Source organism: Odocoileus virginianus, chromosome 26 (genome assembly GCF_023699985.2).
Source record: "Odocoileus virginianus isolate 20LAN1187 ecotype Illinois chromosome 26, Ovbor_1.2, whole genome shotgun sequence".
Classification (NCBI taxonomy): domain Eukaryota; kingdom Metazoa; phylum Chordata; class Mammalia; order Artiodactyla; family Cervidae; genus Odocoileus; species Odocoileus virginianus.
Genome location: NC_069699.1, coordinates 8,643,735 through 8,660,820, shown reverse-complemented (window position 1 = coordinate 8,660,820; position 17,086 = coordinate 8,643,735). Strand labels below are relative to the sequence as shown.

Below are 17,086 nucleotides of genomic sequence, written 5' to 3'. Positions count from 1 at the left end.
TAAAACCTCAGAGCAGCAGGATGTTTGTGTGCTGCCTGTGTGCATCTGCAGGAAGTGGTGGAACTTTGCCCTGTTCTGGAGACTTCAGGCTTTTATGGATGGGATTGTTTGAGAACTTCAACACCAATGATAAATATTTATTGAGTACCTATTCCATGCCGGGCAGCGTTCAGGAGAGTAAGGAGGTCAGGGATCGAGTCATGAGGCCGTTTAGAGGTTGAGTGTTCTGAGCAGAGAGAGAGACACACAAAAACCACAAAATGGAAGCTTGCCGGACATATTTTAAGGACTAGCAAGGAGCTTGGGGTGTCTAGAATGGGGTGGTGGGGGGAGTGGAAGAGTAGTGGGAGATGAGGTCTGAAGGAGAAGCAGGCTGAGCATGCAGGAACTTGTGGGACGTTGTAGAACCTTTGGCTTTTACTCTGGATGAGGAGAGGTATGATTAGAGCATTTTGAGCCAAGAGATAACATGGTTTGGCAAGTTTTATAAGAACTCTTCTGTCTGCAGTGTGGAAAATAGACTGCAGCAGGACAGGACAGAAGCAGTGAGATTCTTTGTTGGTGGTGATGAACAAAGCTCTCAGAATTTGCTGGTGTAGGGAGTAAGAGAGAGGAGTCAAGAATGACTTCAAGGTTTTGGCCTGTGCAAATAGAAAAAGAAGCGGCCATTTACTGATGGGAAGGCTGTGAAACAGGTGGATTTGGGAAGATCAGAAATTCATTTGGGGGTGTGTTAAATTTAAGATGCCTGTTAGTGGGATCCATGTGTGAGTTTGGAGTGCAAAGTAGACATTTGCGTTGGAGATAAAAATTTGGTGTATTGCATTTAATGGTATTAAAAGCCATGAGACTCACACGAAGAGACACTTGACGTGATTAGTCCTTAGGGAAATAGAAATAAAAACTTGAGTGAGCTCCCACTTGACATCTATTAGGATGGTTGTTATAACTAATTAATTAATAAAAGGATTGTCACCGTATCCTGCCTGTCATGTGCTTCACACAGTGGGATGTCACTCCAGGACCTTTCTTCAGATGTGTAAGCTCCCTCATCCATTAAACCTTTGATGTCTCAAAAAGGAAATATTGGCAAGGATGTTGAGACACTGGAGCTCTTGTACATTGCTGGTGGGAGTATCAAATAGTGCAGCCACTGGAAGAAAATTAAAGAATTGCCATATGATCCAGCAATTCCACTTTTGGGTTTATACCCAAAAGAGTTGAAAGCAAGGTCTTAAAGAGATTTGCACACTCATGTTCTTAACAACATATTCATGATATTCCAAAGATGGAGGCAACAGATGAGTGGATAAACAATATATGATAAATACATATAGTGGAATGTTATTCATTCTTAGAAAGGAGTGAATTTTTGACAAATGCTATTACATGGATGAACCCTAAAGACAGGATGCTAAGTAGAATTAGCTAGTCACAAAAGGACAAATACTGTTTGTTTCCACTTATATGGCGTATCTAGTGTAGTTAAATCTTTAGAATCAGAAAGTAGAATGGTGGTTCCCAGGGGCTTGGGGGAGGGGGAAATGGAGCCCTTTTGTTAATGGGTACAGTTTCCGTTTGGGGAGATTTCAGAGTTCTGGACATGGAAGTTGGTGATGGTTGCACAATATTGTGAATGTACTTCATACACCTAGAGAGAGTTAAAGTGGTAAATTTTGTTATTTTCTTTTACTGCAATTAAATATATCTAAATTTTTAATAAAGGAGTTTCCAAATACAGTAATATTTTTTGTACAATCTGTGAGCCTGCATGAGATCATCGAGAGAATTAGTGTAGGCAGAGCAGAGGTCTAGGGATGGAATTGTGGCTTATCCGTCGTCAGGGCAGCTGAGACAGAAGCAGCAGGGCAGGTGGAGAACCAGGTGAGTGAAGAGGAGGGAGTGTCAGGGCCTCGTGGGATTCTGGATGCCCAGAGAGGAGGCTCCTGCTGATTTAGAACTCTTCTCCCAAGAGCATTTTCTTCCTGGAGTCAGTCAAGAAAAGGGAAATTCAGAAAGATTGGGGAAAAATGAGTAACATACTTATTTACTTGTTTCTTTGCACCTTGTAGAAAGAAGATCTTGAGATTGTGTGTGAGAGGTTCACTACGAGTAAACTGCAGTCGTTTGAAGATTTAGCTCACATTTCTACCTATGGCTTTCGGGGTGAGGTAAGCTGAGGATTGAAGCAGAGTGTAAATATCTTCCTGTGATAACTTTCTGCCATTTGTCAGCCTATGTTTTTCAACAGGTCAGTAAGATATCATAGTTTTTACTTGTTCAGTTCAGTTCAGTCGCTCAGTCATGTCCGACTCTTTGTGACCCCATGGACTGCAGCACGCCAGGCTTCCCTGTCCCATCACCAACTCCCGGAGATTGCTCAAACTCATGTCCATCCAGTTGGTGATGCCATCCAACCATCTCATCCTCTGTTATCTCCTTCTCTTCCTGCCTTCAATCTTTCTCACCATCAGTGTCTTTTCTTATGAGTCAGCTCTTCACATCAGGTAGCCAGAGTATTGGAGCTTCAGCCTCAGTATCAGTCCCTCCAATGAATATTCAGGATTGATTTCCTTTAGGATTGACTGTTTGATCTCCTTACAGTCCAAGGGACTCTCAAGAGTCTTCTCCAACACCACAGTTCAAAAGCATCAGTTCTTCGGTGCTCAACCTTCTTTATGGTCCAGCTGTCACATCCATACATGACTACTGGGAAAACCGTAGCTTTGACTACATGGACCTTTGCTGGCAAAGGAATGTCTCTGCTTTTTAATATCGTGTATCTCCAGAGACACCCCAGTCTCTTGATGAAAGAAGACCGCACCACCTACCAAGTTTTCTTGTCCAAAATAAGATGTGAATCTCAGGCAATACTTAGATCTAAGTTAACAGTATACTGAAAATACAGGGAGTGAGGCAGCATGGTACAGGGCACTGAGACTGGGAAATGATGTGATGAAAACTTGTTTCCTATAAGGTAAACTGCATAGGGGAAGAAAGGCAAAGAAGGGAGCAAGAATCATAGGTTAGGGGGATTTAAGAGGCATATGAGCCAGCTTCACCATGTGGATCTTACTTGGATCCTGATTTGCACAAACTAAAATTTTTTTGAGACAGATAATTGAACTCAGATTGATTATTTGATTTTATTGAGAAATTACTGTTAATTTTCTTGATATAAAAAGTTTCATGGGGTTTTTATTTTTTGAGTCTTAATCTTTTAAGTTATATTCTGAAGTATCTATAAATGAAATTATATGGCATATCATGGGGACATATGATATAGACAATGGATAAAAATACTTTTAAGACTAAAATAACTTATATTTTTATGACAATACTCTGTGGACATAAAGATATCTTTGAGTATATGTAGGACTACGTGAATTATAATGGCTACGTACTGTTCTATTACTTATATGTACTGTAGTCTGTTTAAAGATTTCATGTTGAACGTTTATGCTATTTGCCATTTTTTTCATGCCTAATGCTCTGGTGAACATTCACATGTACAGTGTGTTTTGTTCAGTTAATTTTCTTAGGATAAGTTTGTAGATATAATGTTTGTGAGTAAAAATATACATACACTTCCTATAACCTGTATTAGCTTCCTATTGCTGCTCCCCCAAATGACCACAATCTTAGTGGTTTAAAACAACACACATTTGTTATCTTACAGTTCTTGAGGTCAGGGGACATAGGTATCACTGTGCTAAAATCCAGGTGTTGGCCAGGCAGTGTTCTGGCTGTATTCTGGGGGCTTTGGGGTACCAGAGAAACTGTTTAGGGGTAGTTATTTGGGGGGATGAGAGGGAAGGGAAGGGAATGGAGCCAATTATTTTTCATTTTAGGCCTTTTTGTAGTTTAAAAATTTTTTATCATGTGAATGTACTTTTACTTTGATTTTTTTCTTTTTAATTAAAAGGCAGCTTTTTCTGACCCAGTTGCCACAATGCAGATCAAATCCAGGTGGCCTGAAGCACCCTCCGGCTCACAATGAGCCCCAGGTTGTTGCAGGAAGGAGTGGCATCAGACTGTGAGCCTTGAGGGTCCCCTGACTTCAAGTAGGTCTCAGGTCGGCCCTGGCAAAGCAGTTTCATTCTGACTTTGCAACTTCCCGAGTCAGTTCCTAAGCCTCGGGCCTTCTGTAGCCTTATCCCAGTTGTAGTCTATGTTTGGGGTTGTGACTAAACAGGGAAGATTTACTGAGAGATTGCTATGTGCCGTTTGTGGTTCTCAGCCCTTTGTATGTATTAACCCTTTCACACTTGACAACTCTGAAAGAGTAGGTTCTATTATTGTAACCCTGTTTGACGTATTGGGAAACCAACACTCAGACTTAAGTGTGGCTGGAGTGCACAGCTGGAAAGTGGCAGGATCGGGAACTGAGCCCTGGCAGTCTGGCTCCAGAGTCTGTGTTGTTATCCGCTTCCCGCAGTGCCTGTACCAAGGCCCCTGAAGCAGCTGGATCATCTGCCGGTGGCTTGCTTTCTTCATGGTGTTGGGTAGTGTTGTAGTTTTGGATGTTCTTCCTTATCAAAATCTCAAAATCATTAAAAAAATTAAGTCTCAAAATCATTTACATATTTAATAATGAAAATTAGGACTTCTCTATAGCTCAGATGGTAAAGAATCTGCCTGCAGTGCAGGAGACCTGGGTTTGATCCCTGGGTCAAGAAGATTCTCGAGAAGGGAATGGCAACCTACTCCAGTCTTCTTGCCTGGAGAATCCCGTGGACAGAGGAGCCTGGTGGGCTACAGTCCTTGGGGTTGCAAAGAGTCAGACTGAACTGAGTGAAAATTAGCTTATCACACTCCACCAGGGAAATCCAGCTAGGACCTGGTAATCTCTGAGCCTGAGCCGTGGTCCTTGTTAATGAACTAAAGCTTCCACTGCTGTATTTACTGTCTGCTCAGATGTTGTCACACATCACAGTGCTTAGGCTGTGTTTTTTTATGCTGTGATGTCCTGTGAAAGGAGATACAGGTTCCACAGGGCCAGTGAATCAGTCTTGACTTTCAGGGGGAAAAATGGTCATTTAAAAAAAAATTTGTTTCATCTTCATTGCATAATTTATAATTTTTATTTCTAAACATTAAATTGCTCACAGAAAACAGTGTTGAATACAGTTTACAACACTATCAATTTGGAGTGTTTCCATTATCCCGTTTCTGAAGGCAAGCTTTAAAATTGTTAGAAGACAGGTCATTGAGAATATTAAACATGCCTGTAACTCTGCACCTGAACACAGTTGCCGTTCACATTAATTCTTGGTTGTGTTTTCTTTTTGGACTTTTGTATGGATGTATTTCTTTCCCCTCTTGTTCTAGTAATTATGCTGCAGATTCAGTTTGATAGCTTCCTTTTTTTTTTTAACGTGTCATCAAATGAGTGAGCAGAGTACTCCTTGTTGCCATTTGTTGATACAAAACAGAAGAGGCAATTTAGGTGACTTCTCCCTTAATGCGAGGTGGGGGTGACCCGGGAGTGGGCTTTTCTTTCACTCCATGTCCTTTCCCCCCTTAGGCTTTGGCCAGCATAAGCCACGTGGCTCACGTCACCATTACAACCAAAACAGCTGACGGGAAGTGTGCATACAGGTATAGTGCTGTCCTCTGCTCAGCGCATAGATTCATCCTGAAACATGCTTTTGGCCTGCAACTCAAAGTAATCCTGTCTAAACATGAATGTTAAATTTTTTTGCCTAGATCTTGGGTACATTTTCTTTCCTATCCAAAGGGGTGGTTGTAAGTAATAATCTTACTTCATGAACTCGTGAAAGGTCCGTTGTGACAGGTTACGAGTGCCTAGTGCAGTGTCTGTTACGCCGAGAGGGCTGAGTCGGTGGGAGCTGTGGTGTCACTGCCCCTTGGCCCTTCAGCAGGGTGTGGCTTTGGCCTGATTCCGCGGCTGTGGCTGGGGTGCCAGAGGATTGTGACTCCTTAGCTGCCTCTGATCCCCGGCCACACGTGAGTGCCCCTGTGGATTCCTTCCCACAGGTGCCCACTGGCTGTCTCTTGTGCTGGCACAGAACAAGAAGGGGATTCAAGGAATCAAAATCGTACCTTTGCTCTCATAACCGTTGGCCATTACTAGTGAAAGATGGGTATTCATATCTAATTCCTGCCAAAAAGGAGAATTTTTTTCTTACCATACTGACTGTTAGTTTATACAGAAAACAGCTTCACGAGAGGGCAGTTCTGTCTGTGCCCCAGCCCTCTTCCGCAGATGAGTGTGTGCCGTCATGGACGATGGAGCGGTTCAGTCTGCAGCGCTTGGTGCTGCAGGGGGTTGTCCAGATGCAGATTGCGACAGCCTAGGGCCTGGCTGGGCTGATATGATTAGAATCTCTTCTCACAACCCGGGGAGGTGCTTGTGAGTGAATGTCTTCTGAAATAGCCTAGGGCGCAGGCTCCATTTCTTTGCCTCTGGAGTCTCATGCCCCTGCTTGGGACCTCTCATGGCTCCCCCTGTGTGGCAGGATGAAATCCAGAGTCTTCGTCATAGCAGCTCGTGCCCTCCCCAGGTGCTCAGTCCATCTTCCCAGCCTCTCCCCACAGTCGCGCTGCTATGTGTTCTAAAGCTTCTGTGCTTTTGTCTATCTTTTCCCTTCCTGAATGGACTTCCCTGCCCTTTCTGCTTCAGAAGATACCAGCCTAGGGCCCAGGTGAAGCGTCATCTCTTCTGCGACACTTCCTCCCACCCCACCCCAGGCTCAATGTTTTCCTTCTCTGGACCACTTGACACCTTGTTCCACACTTCAGGGAACAGTCTGTCCCCTCACTAAATCAAGAACCTCCCAAGGCCTGTCTCTATTTCAGGGCGTTTACAGAACTGATACATGATAGTCCTTCAATAAATGATTGCAGAATTATTGAAAAAATGTTACTGTCATCTTAGGCAGTGTCAGAACTTTTGTTTGTAGCCCAGAACTCAGAAACTAAAGATGCAGTAGTTGGTAAACGAACAAAAAAGTAGGGATCTTTCTCCCCTTCTTTGGTACCCATTTATGATGGTTATGGAAGTAGAAAAAGGGAGGAAGCTGGCAACTCAGACAACATATAACATGGCTATATTTTAATCTGCTGTTGGTGTGACTTACTTTTTTAGTCTTTGGAGAAGTATCTTTTCTGTATTAGCTATCAGTATCTCTTATATTTTCTGATAGAGCTCATTACTCGGATGGAAAGCTGAAAGCGCCTCCTAAACCGTGTGCAGGCAACCAAGGGACCCAGATCACGGTAAGAATGGTACACAGGAGGTGAGGTTGTTGGGAAAGAGCTTTGTATAAATACTGAAATAAAAGACAAAATTGTCTCCGAGTTCTCAAAGGATTGATAGAGTGAATACTTACCAGTTAATAGAGGCTTCAAGATATCACCCTGTAAGAAAGAGAAATGATGATTGATTTTTGTGACATGGCAGCCTGCCCACCACCTCCTTTTTTTTTTTTCGCCTCCTTTTTTTTTAAGAGGCTGGGAGATTCTTCTGTTGAGATGGCAGACATCGGTGGCAGGGTAGCTGCCATTGAAAGAACCTTAAACTTGACTCCAGAAGACAAGTCCAGAATCCTAACCTTGCCACTCAGCGGCAGTGTGTCCAGAGGCAGGTCATTCAGTGGCCGTTCATCTTACTTTGCTCCTCTATCAAAGGATGGCACGAGGAATATTTGACCACTCATTCAAAGGGAACTTGAGTAACACAGTTGTGTCATTAATCAGGAGAAAGGCTGTTAAGCTGCCTTATTTCTGTTGTGCCACGTTTGGTGTATTTCTTTTCCAGGATCCCATAAATCACCCCGCTATCACGTTACACATCCCACCCCCGCACCCCCAGCCCCAGCCAGAGCACATCTGCTTGAAGGCTCCAAGCCCTGGGCTTGATGAGGCAGGTCGGGGGTACAGCAATGAAGAAATGTACTTTGCATCTCATGTTAAGCAGGATCTTGTCCCTGGGACCACAGTGTGATTTCCAAGAACCCCCAAAAGATCTAATAATTATTTCTAGTTTGTGAAAGTTTCATGCCATGTGGTGTCACAATGGTTTATAAGTTTATCTTTGCCCAACTAAATCCTGTGCCGTTTTGGGCAGGACTGTATATTTTATTTGTTGTCTTATTCCCAGCACAAGGCAAAGAGCCTGACATGGAGGTGGACCTCAGTGCCTATCTGAGAAGTTAGTGAGTTAAGTGGGAGGCAGGAAAATATGCTTGCTTTCTTTTGTTAAGGCAGCCCTATCTCCTGCCCTGTTTTCTAACGCTTAGAACTATGCTGATGGTAAACATAGTTGGATTCTCTGCCTTAAGACCATGCTGTACTTCCATATACTTCTGTGAATTTACAAGAAACATCAACCTTCTGTTCAGGTGGAGGACCTTTTTTACAATGTATCCACGAGGAGGAAAGCTTTAAAAAACCCAAGCGAAGAATATGGGAAAATTTTGGAAGTTGTCGGCAGGTACAGTCCACAGTTTGGGTGTGGGTCTCTGAATCATTCTGTCACCAGAGAAATGTGTTCTGGTGCTTAGAAATGGAGAAGAGTGTCAGAACTAGATGGTAAGCAGCAATACCAGCCCGTAAATTGTTTCTGGTCAGAGGTTAGCTCAACATTATTCTCTTTCCCTCTCTCTCTGAAAGAGAACAACAGTGCAGGAGATGTTGAAGCTACATTCTCAAGATGTCTTTAAGACAGGCTCAGATCTTTTGAGTTTGTGAAAATAAAACTCTGGGCAAGGAGAAAACTAATTCTGGGTTTTCTGTCACGTCCCCAGGAGATAGCAATTGTTTTCTGTATCTGTGAAGGGTCTTTGGCGGCAGGCAAAACAGACTAGCTAACCTGGGTCCAAAAGAAATTTATTGAAAGGCTAGGAGTGACTCAGAAAGTAGAAGAAAGTGTAGACAGCTCCTTCTTGAAGAGGTCAAGAAGCAAGATGGCTTCAGGGGTTTAGTGTCTGCGCCCCAACTCTCTCCATTCCTCTCCTGAGTCTGCTCAAGAGCGTCTTCTGGGAGAGTGCATCTGATTGGCGTAGCCTGGGTCCCCCCGTTGTGTGCCCACATTGGTGGGGAGATGACGTCTCAATTGAATTCTGAGACAGGATATACAAGTGGAAGGGGGAGAGGTGGTGGAGGAAAGAGTTAGGGGCTGTTAACAGAGGGAGAAGGGACCCAGGGCAGGTGAAAACAGCATCATGTCCAGGATTGACTTAACCTGCTAGTACAGTGGCCCCAGCATGGCTCTTTGCGCCTGCGAGTCCTTGAGTTGCAACAGAGATGTGTTAGCTATTTCTCAGTATTGCTACAAAATCTAAAGTCAATAAAACATTTGCCTCTAAGAAAGTGGAACGAACTTTGTTAGGTAAAGTCCATTTTATTAATAAAGTGGAATGGACTTACACATGAAGTTTCTTTGCTCTTTCCCCTGGAGTCATATGAATCAGTATCAGAATGTTAATTAGCTCCTGGAAATAGAGGCATTCTGATGGACTGTTTTGGTTCCAGGTGCAGTACCTGGACTGTTCCTGAATAAGTGCGTTTTGCTAGGCACAGTCCCTCAGTTCCTGGGGCCCATGGGGGAGGGGGGCAAATGGCAGCCAGCGGAGAAAAGGCTGGGGGTTCCTGAAGCAGGACCTCGGGGGGAGGAAGACGCGGGCTGAGAGGGGGCTGTGTTGGGGTCTCTGAGACAGAAGAACAGCACAGGGGGTGTTCAGGCTACCTTCTCAAGAAGTTTTTGAGGCCACTCAGATCTTTTGAGTTTGAAGATAAAACTAAGCAGGGAGGAGATTGTGTTGAAATACCCTCGAGCCTAGTCAGCAACGCATGGAAGCAAAAGGGAAACCTGTTTTTTGTTCATTTCTGCCACGTTTAGCAATGAGATCTTCATGCAGTCTTTGCTGGTTTATTTTCATGTGGGCAAAATATGATATTTGAAGATATTTTTGCTTGTCTGTATCTTTGTTTAGATCAGTTAACTCCACTGATTTAACTACAAGGGGGCTCTTTCTCATATGGTGCGTTTGGCTTCTCTTTTTTACTATTTGTTTTTTCTCTTGCCAGGTATGCAATACACAATTCAGGGATTGGTTTCTCAGTTAAAAAAGTAAGTTCTTAATTTATAAAGGATGGTTACATACTATAAAAGAAGAAGGTTTTTTTTTTTTTAAATAGTTGTCTGTGGAGATAAGGTTATGGTATTTCAGTCAGCCCTGTTCTGTTTATCAGCAAGGTGAAACAGTAGCCGACGTCAGGACCCTGCCAAATGCCACGACTGTGGACAACATTCGCTCCATCTTTGGAAATGCTGTTAGCCGGTATGCTGATAACTTGCATTTTTTAAAGTCTTCTGTGCTCTATCACATTATTTTGGAATCTGTTTACACTTGCCTTAAGAGTTTTCTTTAACCAAGTACAGGCTTGTTTTTCTGCTTCAGGCTTGTTGTCGTGCTTCAGATTATTTCGTATAATCAGTGCTTCTTGGGTGCACGTCATCTCCTAGGTGGTCTGGCTGCAAACTGTTTGTTCTCTCTAGGTCTCTCTGTCTTCAGAACATCTCTGGTGTAGAAGAATTCTATCCTCTGTTGTTCCCGCTTGTCCTTGTATTTTCATAATTGTCACTTGGATTGCATTTATTACCACTCAACATTTATTTATTGCCTCCCATATTCTGGGCTTTGTGCCAGAAGGTAAAGACGTAAAGACAAGTAGAATGTTCTGCCCCTGAAGACGTCCCTGTCTGGTGGTGAGCAGTGTCGTGTCGCTCGATCTTCATGGTCAAAGCCTCAGCGGGAAAATTGCCTGTATTCTAGATTTCTCACAGCACTCCCCTCGATGGGTGAAGGCCACTGTTTCCAATACACATCCTTAGCTTAATCTCAGGGCTTTGCAAAGCCCAAAGTGTCTGCATCATAATCTGAGGGGAAGATACTAAGCGCCTTCTGTATGCCAGGCAGGCCCCAGAAGCTGGAGGTACATGGATGAAGGAGACAGCCCCCGATTTCACCTTTTCTAGCAATCTTAAAAGCAGGAGCAGGAGTCCCAGAATTCAGTTTTCTACTCCAAAGGATAGATTACTCACTCTTTGGACAAAACCAGGTTCCTAACTAGAGAACAGTCAATTTGCTTCTAATTACCCTTTTTTTATATCAAGTGTTAAAGAATTATTTTTCCAGTTGTGCTCCCAGAGCAAACAGAGAGTTCTGTTGACCAAATTTTAAGACCTAGTGAAACTTTTTTTTTTTTTCCCCTGTGAAACTTTTAAGAGCTCTTTGGCTGGATTCCAAGGTTCAGAACTAGTTGTTATGAAACTCTTCGAGAGTATGAGAGATTGGAAACCCCAAGGAGGAGCAGCTCCCCAAACAGGTTTCCAGAAAACCAGCCTCTTTTTGGGGAGAGAGGGCCTGCTGGTTCGCTGCGTGGGAGGCATGGGAAGCTGTTCCCTGCGCAGACTTGGAGTGCGCACCACTGCCTGTGGAGCGTCAGCCATCCTTCCAGCAAGTGTGTAATGAGCTTCTGCTCCTTGCTGGCCGCTGTGCCGTGCGGTAGAGGTGGGGAGGAGCGAATAAAGCAGGAAGGAGTCTTGCCCCCAGACAACCCACACTGTAATTGAAAAGACACAGGAAATAATTACTCCATTCATTAGTGACTGTGCTCGATGGCTTAAAGGAAAAGTATAAGGCAGGGCGTCTCCTGAGGTCAGGGAGAGGGATTGTCATGGAAGGCTCTTTGAGGAGGTGACCCCTAGATACAGTGGGTAAGGAGGAATTAACTAGCTGGCGTTTGTGCCAAGTCGCTTCAGTCGTGTCAGACTCCGTGCAAGCCCATGGACTGTAGCCCTCAGGGCTTCTCTGTCCACAGGGTTCTCCAGGCAAGAATACTGGAGTGGGTTGCCATTCCTACTCCAGGGGATCTTCCTGACCCAGGGATTGAACCTGTGTCTCTTATGTGTCCTGCTTTGGCAGGCAGGTTCTTTACCACTAGCGCCACCTGGGAAGCCACACCAGCAGAGGGAACTTTGCAGCTGGAGGGATTAGCACTTGAGAGGCCCTCAGGCAGAAATGAGTGTGGCTATTGTTTCATCTTAATAGGTGCCCCTGCTCCCCATAAACACACTCTAGGGGGGCACCACACAGGAGCCTGTCATGTTCCCCATCAGCAAAGTAAGAGATTTTCAGCAGAGATGATTCTTTGGAATCTCATCTTTGGGACTGAGTTACTAAGATACATAAAAGTTTCAGCAAAATAACATCTCAGAACTTGATTTGCCATGTCCCAACAGAGACGGTGACGATTGACATATAAATGCTTGAAAATACTGGCTAGGTGGGTGGGTGAGAGGTTGGATAGACGGATGGAGGGTGGGCCTGGAGTATCTTAATGAACCAAGTCTCTGGGATCCACATTTGGCAGAGTCAGTTTATGGGAAGGAGCCCTGATTTTTCCAACTCTGATTCTTTAGAGTGTTTGAATTTTCCAGTTGTTTGAAAAGCCTCAAAATTTCTCTTTTTTCCAACCAGAGAATTGATAGAAGTTGAATGTGAGGATAAAACCCTTGCCTTCAAAATGAATGGCTACATATCCAATGCAAACTATTCGGTGAAGAAGTGCATCTTCTTACTCTTCATCAACCGTAAGTGAGAAAGAGCTATGTGGAGAAATCTCTCCACAGGGAACTTTAAGGGGCCATGGAGGAATTTCTTATCCACAGGCTTGATTACACCCAGGGAAACCTTATACAGAAATGTGGTTTAATTAGGAAGTAGGTACGGTTTCTGCCCTGAGTCTCCTCAGTCCTCTCACACGTGCTCAGGGTTGGCTGACAGTTGCGGAGTCTGGTTCTTGCCTCTGAGAGGATGCCCAGGGGAGGGCATCCCAGCCCTGTGAGCCAGTCAGCCTCCTCCCTGCTGGCCTCGGAGCCTTACCAGCAGGCCCGGGGCAGACCTTTGTTCTCTTCTTACATCAAGACCCACTGTTGGGAATTGCGCAGCAGGGCATAGGGAGGGGGTATTTTAGGTGCAGGCAGTGTTTTTTCCTTTTTTTAATTGAGTATAGTTGATTTACAGTATTGTATTAGTTTTAGGTACACAGCAAAGTGAATCAGTTATACACTTATGTATATATTTTCAGATTCTTTCCATTATAGGTTATTGCAATATATTGAATATAGTTCCCTGTGCTATACAGTAAATCTTTGTTGTCTGTTTAACATACAGTGGTGTGTATTGGTTAATCCCACGCTCCTAATTTATCCCTCTCCCCCCTTTTTCCATTGGTATCCATAAGTTTGTTTTCTACGTCTGTGAGTCTGTTTCTGTTTATAAATAAGTTCATTTGTAGTATTTTTTGTATTCTACATGAAATTGATACAGTAATTTGTCTTTGACTTATCTCACTTACCATGTTGCTGCAAATGGCAGTATTTCATTCTTTTTCATGGATAATATTCCCACTGTGATATATCTATGCACATAGATGCTTATAGAAATACACAGCACGTCTTCTTTGTTCTCGCATCTGTTCATGGACATTCGGGTTGCTTCCATGTCTTTGCAGCTGTGAATTTTGGGGTGCATTTGTACCTTTTTGAATTGGAGTTTTCATTTTCTCCAGATGTTGGATTGTGTGGTAACTCTATTTTTAGTTTTGTAAGGAACCTCTATCCTGTTCTCTGTAGTGGCTGTACCAGTTTACACTCCCACCAGCAGTGGAGGGGGGTTCCCTTTTCTCCACACCCTCTCCAGCATTTATTATTTAAGGACTTTTTTAGAGGTTAGGTCAGACTCTTATGTGTGTTGTTCACTTATCTACACACTGGGCAGGCTCCCTCAGGTGGCAGGGACAAAGAACACTTCTCCAGCGTGTCTCAAGTTCAGAAACCTCAGCAGAGGGCCCCTTTTGTTAGGTTACGTAGCACAGCGACATCATCGTGGCAGCTGTGGGTGACGTAGTGAGCACTCAGAATAATAGTCTCCTTGCTCATAAGATCACTGCCTCTCTTTCCTTGGACATAAAAAGATGTGACGTACCCCCCACTCCACCAGCACAGGACAGTAGATCATCAACAGGTCAAGAGTCTGGGGCGAAAAGAGAGCCGTGTTGTTTGAAAATAGATCTTCCAGCTTATGTCTCCGGCTCTTGCCGTTTTCTACCCTCTCAAGCCTACCTCATCTCCTAAATTACTCTCAGCACGCAGTCAGAGGTTTGTACCCCCTGAAATGCCTGGGAGATGCACTTACCCTTGAGTCTCGGTTCAGCTCCCGCAGTGCGGGAGCTCCCTGAGCCAGCGTGGCTGCGGTCTCCCCCACCATTCAGCACGCGGTCCTTACCACGGGAGGCTGGGACTAGTTCTGTTCACCAGCCTTTGTTTCCCTGCTTGTAGCCCAGGGTGTATATTTGCAGAATGAAGTTCTGAGCAGGGGCACGTGGTCTGCCGGGGAGGGGTGAGGAAGGGAGCAGGGAGGCAGAATTGGCTGTTGCTGCTGCTCTGGTGAGAGGAGAGCCCCACGCCCCCAGTGAGATGCTGGGGGATCATGACGGTAAGGGGGTACTGTTGTGGGTGTCACCCCAGCCGTGTTCTTCTCGAGCTGATGTCATGGCATGGTATTGGTGGGCACCTGTCACCTCACCCTTAAGACAGATAGGAGCTAATTACCTTTTATTTTCTAGATCGTCTGGTAGAGTCCGCTTCCTTAAGAAAAGCCATAGAAACGGTGTATGCGGCGTATTTGCCCAAAAGCACACATCCGTTCCTGTACCTCAGGTAAGGCAGCACTGAATTCCTCACCCAAGACTCGTAGAGAAGAGAAATTCTGTCCAGCCATCCTCTCTGGAAGAGCCACGGACTTGTTGGTTAGCCCAGTGAGAGTGAACCCCATATCCTACTGGCACAGGGTGTTCTGTCCCTTTTCACAGGTGAAAGGCACAGTTTGCCTTTATTTATTCACTTCTGCTGTAGAATCCCACCGAGAGCCTCCCTGGTGCCAGGCAGTATGTTAGAGAAACAAAAGTGAACATCGCCTTGCCCCTGAACCAGGAGGAACCTGCCTTAACCTGGCAGAGAAGCCCTCTTCTCCTGCGAGTCTGTCCAGCGCCCTCTACCGACAACAGTTCACACTGCCACACTCCTTATCCGAGCTTGCAGTGATAGATGCTGGCTTTGACCTGAGGCAGGAAGTTGATGGCACAGCCTTTAAACTGACTTTTGTGCAGCATTTTAATGTTAGAAAGTTCTCTCACATATATTATTTTTTGAATATGTTTTTTATCTCCACATAATACTGAACAGTAAGTAGGGACAGGTTCATGGTTACATATGGGAGAACCAGTCCTGAGAAGTTAACACATTGTTGACTGGGGAATTTTTGCAGAAACTAACTGACACCTGTCATTGATGAGTTGTTATGTACATGAATATTGAAACACTCTGGTCTATAAAGTTTGGGTAACAAAAGACATATTAATAGGTTGCTGGTCAGTGAATTGTTAAATGCCTTGGCTGTGAGTTATGGAATGAGAAATTCCACTAGCTCTGGAGTGATGGTAGTAACAGCTGATGGATGATAAATGTGCCGGGTACATGCAAAGTGCTTGACATGAATTTAATCCCCAACATGTATTAGGTCCAGTTCACAGGCATGGAAATCGAGGCATAGAAAGGTGCTGTAACCTACCTGCAGCCGCTCAGCTGTCAAGTAGCAGAGTCAGCATTTGAACCACGGTCATTGGATTTGACCTTGAAGTCTTAACCACTGCGTCATTTGGCCTTCCCAAGTCTCCTTCCCACCGCATACACTGTGAGTGAATTTTCCCGCGTTTCTCACTGTGTTACTTCATTCTTCTTTTTCCTGCCAGTCTAGAAATCAGCCCCCAGAACGTGGACGTCAATGTGCACCCCACGAAGCACGAAGTTCACTTCCTGCACGAGGACAGCATCCTGGAGCGGGTGCAGCAGCACATTGAGGGCAGGCTCCTGGGCTCCAACGCCTCCAGGACCTACTTCACCCAGGTGGGGACCCCTCCCCCGGCTCTCTGTCCCGCGCCTTTGCCACCATGAACGTGCCCTGTCACACGGGAGAGCCCAGATATTTCACTGTGGCTTTATGGGACTTTCTGCTTACTTTGATACTTTTCTTTTTTTCTTTTGGCCTTGACCTGCAGCATGCAGGATCTTAGTTCCCTGACCAGAGATCAAATCCATGCCCCCTGCAGTGGAAACTTAGTGTCTTAACCATGGGACCACCAGGGGAGTCCCACATTGATAGTTCTCTTTCAGCACCTTTCTTGAACCCAACTCTGAAGGTTCATGGTGTTATCCCTGAGCCTGGAGTCGTAAGCCCTGAGTTCTCTCTCTGCCTCTTTCTGGGGGCCTTAGACCGCCTTCCTAGGAACAGGGGCTGTCTGAAACAGAGTGGGGCGCCTCTCCCCTGCACTCCCCACTGGAGACGTTCAGAGGAGGCTAATCCCCTATATCTGGGGCAGAGTGTAGGGGCAGGGCCTTTAGTCAGGCCTTGTTACCACTGTGTGACTGCCTTTCCCTGACCTCCACATCTCCCTCAGTGAGGATGGAGCTGGTCACCCTCACGTCCAAGGACAGTTATAAGTGGTTGGTGAACAGCAAGTGGAAATGTCTGGTCTGGGACCAGGCACCATTCAACTTATTGCAATTGTCCAGGTTCTAAGAGCTTCGATTATATACTACTCCCCTTCTCTGGGGCCTCAGTTTCCCCATCTGTACAATAAGCAGGTGATAGTACCATGTCCAGTGTCTGGTTGCAGTTCTGAGGTGACTGCCCTGAGTAGTGAGGGTGGGTTCATCAGCAGCACAGCAGACGCCGCGACTAGGGAAATGGAGCCTTCCCCCTTACATCACACTGGGTCCTGCCAGCAGGAAGTGGGCTTCTGTGAGCCCTGCTTCTCTGAAAACTTTCACAGCGGCCAAGCAGGTGAGCGCCTCCCCAAGAGCATTCATGGTGACCTGCCTGCAGAGAGCCTCGATGGGGGATGGTGTGGGCTCCAGCAGTGAGCGGAGTGCCCTTGGGCAGCCGCACCTGCCGGGGACCTGCACGCCTGCAGGTTGTTGGGGCCCAGGGGGTGT

At 45.2% G+C, this 17,086-nt stretch overlaps 1 protein-coding gene across 2 annotated transcripts in view; it reads left to right on the top strand.

Moving 5' to 3' along the window:
- MLH1 (mutL homolog 1) overlaps positions 1–17,086 on the top strand; it is an 82,298-nt gene that overhangs the window by 2,556 nt on the left and 62,656 nt on the right. For both annotated transcript variants that reach the window (XM_070455389.1, XM_070455390.1), the window contains exons 3-11: positions 2,073–2,171; positions 5,528–5,601; positions 7,170–7,242; positions 8,367–8,458; positions 10,054–10,096; positions 10,219–10,307; positions 12,510–12,622; positions 14,659–14,752; positions 15,844–15,997. In XM_070455389.1, coding sequence (XP_070311490.1) covers positions 2,073–2,171; positions 5,528–5,601; positions 7,170–7,242; positions 8,367–8,458; positions 10,054–10,096; positions 10,219–10,307; positions 12,510–12,622; positions 14,659–14,752; positions 15,844–15,997 — 831 coding nt within the window. The remainder of the gene's footprint in view (positions 1–2,072; positions 2,172–5,527; positions 5,602–7,169; positions 7,243–8,366; positions 8,459–10,053; positions 10,097–10,218; positions 10,308–12,509; positions 12,623–14,658; positions 14,753–15,843; positions 15,998–17,086) is intronic.